The 7596-nt window shown below is 32.5% G+C and overlaps 1 protein-coding gene across 2 annotated transcripts; it reads left to right on the top strand.

The window, feature by feature from the left end:
- Positions 1-2581: 2581 nt before the first annotated feature.
- On the top strand, positions 2582-6326 carry LOC143203751 (uncharacterized). 2 transcript variants are annotated; one of them, XM_076416009.1, is made up of 5 exons: positions 2582-2753; positions 5279-5411; positions 5508-5525; positions 5730-6114; positions 6179-6326. In XM_076416009.1, the coding sequence occupies exons 1-5, from the start codon at positions 2679-2681 to the stop codon at positions 6186-6188; spliced, it is 621 nt and encodes a 206-aa protein (XP_076272124.1). In that variant the 5' UTR covers positions 2582-2678; the 3' UTR covers positions 6189-6326. The 2 variants fall into 2 exon arrangements, with proteins under 2 accessions (XP_076272124.1, XP_076272125.1); XM_076416010.1 differs by lacking the exon at positions 5508-5525 and having other exon boundaries at positions 2584-2753.
- The last annotated feature ends 1270 nt before the right edge of the window (positions 6327-7596 follow it).

The following is a 7596-nucleotide window of genomic DNA, read 5'->3' as shown; positions in this document are numbered from 1 at the left end:
AAAGCCTTAAAAGCTGTCTTGATGTACAGTTAGCCTGTACCTTAGCCACATCCTAGAATTCCTTTGCCGAAGAAGAACGTACTACTACATATATAAAGGCATGCTTTGTGACCTTAACTGGTGTAGACTAGTTTAAAATTAATAGTCCACTACGTCAACATTTATGTTTAAAAACAATAGACGTTGAATATGTTTTTAAGATGATTTATGATTCTTATTATTAATATAGAAACGCAGATATGTTTTAAATTAATAACCGTTATTAAAATCTTATAAATATTAATGAGTCGTTACAATGCTATAGGACATTATAACATATCCTCACGCATATAAACCATTTCATATTTACGGTGATATCGTATCAAGAATACTCAATTTTCAAATTCGGAGTAGGAAATGTTGTTTGTTGTTATTTGTATTTGATAGATTTATCTAATTTATATATACATTAAAACGTTTATGCATATTATTTATAAAGATAATGTATTTATGAAGTTTGTTGGTAAACAGAGCAGATTTATAACATTTCTGCATAATTGTCCTTGACTCGTTATTAATGAATATACCCAAACACAATTTATAAACAATGTAATAGAATCACTGGAATTGATAATAGCTTCTCTATTTTTCTCTCGCCCTCTCTCTCCTACGTATTCTACCCTTCTTCAACATTTTGAGGACAAAAAGATACAAAACAAACACTATTTGAGGTTACCTTTGAAATAAAAATAATTATTTTAATAAGAATATAATTTATAAGAGCTACAAGTGGAAAACCCATTAAGAGATAAGATATGTATAGTCTGATATATAATTTGCATAGAATTTTTGAGAACAATCGACCTACAAATATATGATTCCTTTAAGCTTTGTTGTCCAAAGGAATTTGAATAGTTGCAGTATAAGAAAGCAATAAAATCTCCATTAAAAATTAAGAGTTATATAAATGTTCCAAGTTTAATTTTGCACTGTTAGTATCGTATACTTAAAGTTTATTTTTATAAAATATAGATATACTGATTAACATGAGCTCCAAACCACCATTTCAGATCTGGTTTGACTTAGATGGTCGTTGCTTGTTGATGGATTCTACACTCTTGTTTGCAGATATCACAAACAATTATAGACGTAAATTTAAAATTACCATGCTGTAGTAGCTATCAATGATTATGCTATCATGACAAAATTAGAAGAAAATGTGGTTTTTATAGTTTCAATAACAAAATTGACTAAGATTATTTTTAAAAACGCTAACTTTATATCTTATATTAGATTAATAACCAACGGATGGTACTTAAAAATACCATCAAAAAATACCAATAAAATGGTGCAGAAATGTTGTGTTTAGGGTCTGTTTTAATTTGCTCCATGTTCAAATACCCAAATTGGCGGTTCCTATATCCATCCTAGCTTCCCTGAATCTATCTGTTCTACTGCCTCCATATGTTATAAGTGTCCTGACAAATTAAGTTGTCCCCTTTCTATGTACTCTTTCATTGACTCAAAATAAAAAAAATTTCTGATTTGTTTGTTTCTAATCCTTCTCTTCTGATATATTTTATTTCTACTTCTTGTATGATACATATTGCTTTGTACTTTGATGTTTCTTTTTTGTTAATGAATTTAATTTTTCAGATATTTAAAGACACTGACTTGTTCAATTTTTGCATATTCAGTTTTGATATTTTTTCTTCTGTCTCTTCCAACACTGACTTTCATTCTGACTTTATTCTGTTTAAGATTTTCTATAGATGGTTTGGTCTATCAGTTGTTATTGTTACATCATTAGCAAAAGCTCCTAACGCCAATTCTATTCCTATTCTAAAGTATTTTAAATAAGATGTAGAATAAATTATTTGAATATTGATATTAACTTTAATAATATCCAATATATTTTATTTTACTATTTACCTACAAAAAAATTGAACTTAGAAATAGTATAATACGACTGCAGACTGCTGCTGAAATATATATAAATAAAGATTGTAAACATACCTTATTTTCATTAAATTATTTAAACATTCTTTGATTATCAAAATTATTTAGAAAAATCTTAATGTTAGATCTTAATTTTGTTCAGTTACTTAATGGATAATATTATGTTTTACTCAGTAACTTCAAATCTAATTCAATCTTTCTATCAAAGTATTTTCAAACTTATACCAAAAATTATTTGTATAAACATATTAACATTAATAACCATCAACATATTTTATTATACTATTTATCAATAAGAAAATTCAGTCTAAAAATAATTAGTACTATTGCGGTTTTTAGGTGTGTATACGTACTACAATCACCTGACTGCAGTGAAATAAACATTGGTACTACCTCGATCGTAAACGGACCGGATTTTCATTAAATAGAATAGGTAAAACCGACAGACAAACAAACAAATAACTATATTTTTTAATGTAATATTTTAAAACAAAATTCGGAGACACGCGACGTATCTGTGATATGTGATTTAACTAATTAATAGCGAAAACTGAAATTTATTACTATAATAGCTCCGTTCTTGGACGAAACTATTAAGGATTCGCCGAATTCGCGTCCACCAATGCCCGGACTAAAATTCAGCGAAGCATCCGAAACGTACATAAAAAAATCGTTGGCCAAAAGAGAAGATCAAGTATAAAATGGTGCACTTGATCGCTTTGGGATCATAGTCAACCGACATGGCTTACTTGAAAGTTGTGTGTCTGGTCGTTTTGGCCAGTGGTGCCATCCGAGCTAACCCTCTCGCCAATGAGGTAAGTCCGTTGTTATTTTTTTATTGAAATTTGTTTTTTTGGCGTATTAAAATTCCAATTATGGGGAGAAACTCCAATTATGATTTGTTAATAAATTGGTAGCAATATTACATTCAATTTAAGCTTATTAATATTTGGAGAACTTCCGATTCATATATCGATAATTCTGTAAGGGTGTATTCTAGTATAGAAGTTCGTAAACATAGCTTTTTTATAATATATTAATATGGCCTTAGGAAGATTTTCGAAATTTGATTTATTTTTGGATATACAGTTGTTTTAGTGATACAGCATTTAAGAATGAAACTTTAAACGCTTTTTCTCGAAACTAGCTTTTTCCAGACGGCTGACATGATATCTCCAGTTCAATTTAACTGTTTTACTTGAAACAAATAATGGCTTTTTGAAAAAACCAGATAAATCGTACTATTTTGTTAGATTTTCGAATTCTTTGACAATTATATGTATCTAAATTTTGTTAAAATAGATCGATTAAAAAGTCCCTGGCATAGCATAGTAAAACACATTTTTTTGTCAAAATTAGTTTTTTTTCAACATAATTCCTTTCAAGGGTGATACACTGATTATAGCGACCCTCCAACTTTTCGATACCATTTTTGTAGTACGATTTGTCCTTTGCTTCAAAATAGGCCTCAGTTTCGGCGATCACCGCTTCAGCGAGCGTTCTTTAAAGATCTGAGAATAGGAAATAGTCGCTGGGGGCCATATCTGGAGAATACGATGGATGAGGAAGCAATTCGATGCCCAATTCATGGATTTTTGACATCGTTTTCACTGACTTGTTACACGGTACATTGTCTTGGTTAAGCAGCTCTTTCTTTTTCTCCAAATGCGGCCGTTTTTCGGCGATTTCGTCCTTCAAACGGTCCAATAACGCCATGTAATAGTCGCTGTTGATGGTCCTTCATTTTCAAGGTAGTCAATGAAAATTAGTCCATGCGCATCCCAAAATACAGACGCCATAACCATGCCAGCCGACTGTTGCATTTGACCACGCTTTGGAGCGGGTTCATCGTGTGCAGTCCAATCGGATGACTGTAGATTGGATTTCGGACTGAAATGATAGAGCCATGTTTCATCCATTGTCACATATTGACGCAAAAACTCGGGTTTATTACACTTGATCATCTTCAAACACTGTTCCGATTTATCAACTCGTCGTTGTTTTTGGTCAAAAATGAGCTCACGCCGCACCCACTTTTCACAGAATTTTCTCATACTCAAATATTCGTGAATGATATGATGTACACGTTCAGTTGATATCTTTAGAGTGTCTGCTGTTTCATTCAATTTCAATTTACGGTCATTCAAAATCATTTTGTGGATTTTTTTAATATTTTCGTAGGCAACAACCTCTTTTGGGCGTCCACTGCGTTCACTATCCTCGGTGCCCATTTCACCACGTCTAAACGGAAACTCGGCATCAAGCCAAGCTTTTGCTTCAACTGTATAATTTTCTTTCAAAAAGCAATATTTTATTAACAGGCGAAATTCCTTTTTATCCATTTTTATTCATAATAACAAAAGTTGTTTCACTCAAAATGCTGTAATTCACAAACTAATGATATAACACATATCTGTTGAGGGTTAGGGCTAACTAAAATGTATATGGATTTAATTCTAGTAGCGCCATATAGGTGTCAGGCCGGGAACTTTTTAATTGACCTATTATTTAGGAATTAAAATACTCAGATGTTTAAAACAAGTACTAGTTACGTTGCATTTGGTAACTTGTATTACTAACATTAATTGGTTTGAGATCACAGAATGTTTTTATTGTTACATAATTTTATGAAAATTTCAGCTGTGTTTATTTAATATTAATTAACAGGAAACGAGGAAAACTATTTATTCTGTTCAATATACTCACCATCATAACGACTTGAGGGAAAAATAATTTCTGTCTGTTCTTCATATTTTCCAGAACTCTTTTATTCATATAAATTTGTAACGCTAATGAATCAACAAATCAAAGAGGGTCTGCTTGGCATCAATGCGGATATTGTAAACATTTGGAGTGCTCTTTCAAACTTTGGTCATAGGACTTTTTCACATATTATTGTCTTCTGTGATCGATTTTCATAATTTTTTTAAAGTGATCGATTTCGAGTCACTAATTGCAAATGAGAACTGATTCCATTCATTCTTTAACTGTTAATACATGTAGTAAATCAAAGTCGCTAGCTTTATATTTACATTGTTTTGTGTGTTGTTACCTTTCAAGTTATTCTTATCCAAAAGTAAAGGAATTTGAATAGTTTCAGTATAAAAAGCAATAAAATATCCTCTAGAAATTATGAGTTATATAAATGTTCCTTATATACCATTGCCGATACCAAATCGATAGTTTTCTACCAAGACAGTTTTGAGCTTCTAACCTTCAAAGATCAACATTTTAACTGAGTTCATTTTTGAAGCCCTTGCATATTGTTAGATATGTTCATCATCATATGTAGAGAAATAGAAGAGACCAGCAGTAAGCTAATCAAGGCATTTTTTCACAGCTTCAACTGAGAAGTAAAAGATCCCCAGGAAGTTATGGAGGTAGCAACGGAGGCGGTGGTTTAGGAGGTGGATTCGGAGGTGGTTATGGCGGTGGCGGCGGTGGAGGTGGCGGAGGAGGATTTGGAGGAGGCGGTAAGTTCAATAATATCAACTCAATATCTTTCTTATTTCAGTAAATGATGTTCAATTGTTATAGAAAATACTGATTGAGACCTCATTTATTTTCAGGTGGTTTTGGAGGTGGTGGTAAGTCCTCAAAAACTAGTGAAATAAGAAAAAGCACTAAAGTAAACTAAAACAGTGAATACACTAAAGTAGAGACATAGAAATCTACTGGTTATTTATACCAGTAAATGTTCTTTAACTTATTGTTGCTTTATTCAAGATAGTACACATTTCAATTGTTTATGAAAATCACTATTAGTTATATTAATGTTTGTTAATTTTCAGGTGGATTTGGAGGTGGCAAAGGAGGCGGTGGCGGTTTAGGAGGTGGTTTCGGACCAGGAGGTGGTGGCGGATTCGGACCAGGAGGCGGCGGTTACGAAGGCGGATACGGAGGTTCCAACGGAGGCGGTTTCGGAGGCGGCGGTGCCGGAGGTTACGGTGGTGGCGGCTCCGGAGGATTCGGAGGCGGTGGACACCAAGGAGGTGGTGGATTCGGTGGAAACGGTGGTGGATTTGGTGGTAACGGTGGCGGATACGGCGGCGAAGGTGGTTTCGGAGGTGGCGGTTATGGAGGAGAAGGTGGTTATGGAGGCGGTGGACTCGGAGGATACGGCGGTGGTGCCAAAGCCTCTGCCAGCGCTTCAGCCTCAGCCAAAGCCGGTTCCTAGTAAGTTACTCTTCTCATAAATCACAATCATCCCTTACTCATCGATATTTTTTTCCTTTTTCAGCGGAAAATAACCTCAAACCGTGAAAAACCTCGACAACCTCTGATATTTCGTTGTAATCTTCTGATACGAAGTGCGAATCATTAAATGAATCAATACATTTGTATAAAGTGTAAATCAATTGTAGAATAATAAATTTTTATACTTAAAACGTATTGTTTCCTTGTATCATCACATAAAATAACAGCAAACATTAAGGTACTCAAGGCCCTCCATCACTAGTCTGTAATAATAAATATATAATTAAAATAACTACTTTATGCTGGACCATGTTAATTAAATGTCGTGCTTTTTGCAAATTCAAGGTATTCCTAGGAAAAGAATTGTACATATTATTATTTTTCAAAGAACCGTCAATCGACGGCTACTAATTATTTCAATCAACAATTAATTTTGAATACGGAAAAACAATAAAAATGTTGATGTTATATAGTAGAATCATATAATTTTGTGTACACAACTGAAAATAGAAATGCTAGCTACAGAAATAAATGTTAACCATACGACCATTTCATAATATATGAAAAATAGGGTGAAAGAGGTTGAAAATATCTCACTTAAGATTTTCATCGATTTTGCAATGTACTATTGATCATTGTTACGTTGAGAAATATTTCGTCCTCGCTTTACATATGCGAGTATAACGACCATTTTTCTTTTAATTTTGTGCTCAAACCTATCAAGCGAAATGAGCCGATATTTCCATTGATGATTTCATTTAGATTAAGCTACTAATATATCACCTGCCAGTTTTTTCAGCTTAATGTCCCAGAACGTCTTTTCTGAACAGTACTGATTAAAACAAAGGTCAAAACCAACATATACTGACCGATTTCTATTGATGCAGTATGTTGGCTCTGAATCTTAAACAAATATTGATGACTGCTAATTAAATTATATAAGTAATAATAACGTTTAGATTCTATTTAAATGGTCTTAATATATAGTGATCATATATGCTTACATGTATTTTTTTTGAAAATTGAAATACATCTCAATGTAAACAACTTGCAAAACAACAAAACGCAACTGTAAAATTCTACGCGTTTTGAATTTTTTACATAAAATAACAATTTTTCTATTAGTATTATATAGTTATTAAGTAGAACTCGGCATGGAACACTCAAAATTACATTTTCGATATTCATTACTTCTATTATTCGATTTTAAGAAATCTACTGATAAATCTCATCATTGATCATTGACTGTTTTGCTTCCAGTGATTTGAAAATTGTGATTCTTGACAAAGAATTATTTAGAGAACGAAACAAGTTTGAAATAAATCAATTGCGAGACCAACGGGATGAAAGTCCAGCTCAAACCATCAAAAAACTTTCAGATAGCTTAGTAGTTTATGAAACATTTTTCGTTTGTTCGACAAGTTTATATGTAATAAGATGTTTACAAGCACCTAAAACATT

Source organism: Rhynchophorus ferrugineus, unplaced genomic scaffold (assembly GCF_030347505.1).
Source record: "Rhynchophorus ferrugineus isolate W39M unplaced genomic scaffold, kcgeb_rfMv2 rfM10, whole genome shotgun sequence".
Classification (NCBI taxonomy): Eukaryota; Metazoa; Arthropoda; class Insecta; order Coleoptera; family Curculionidae; genus Rhynchophorus; species Rhynchophorus ferrugineus.
The sequence above is the reverse complement of the archived record's forward strand: the minus strand, read 5'-3'. Positions and strand labels throughout refer to the sequence as shown.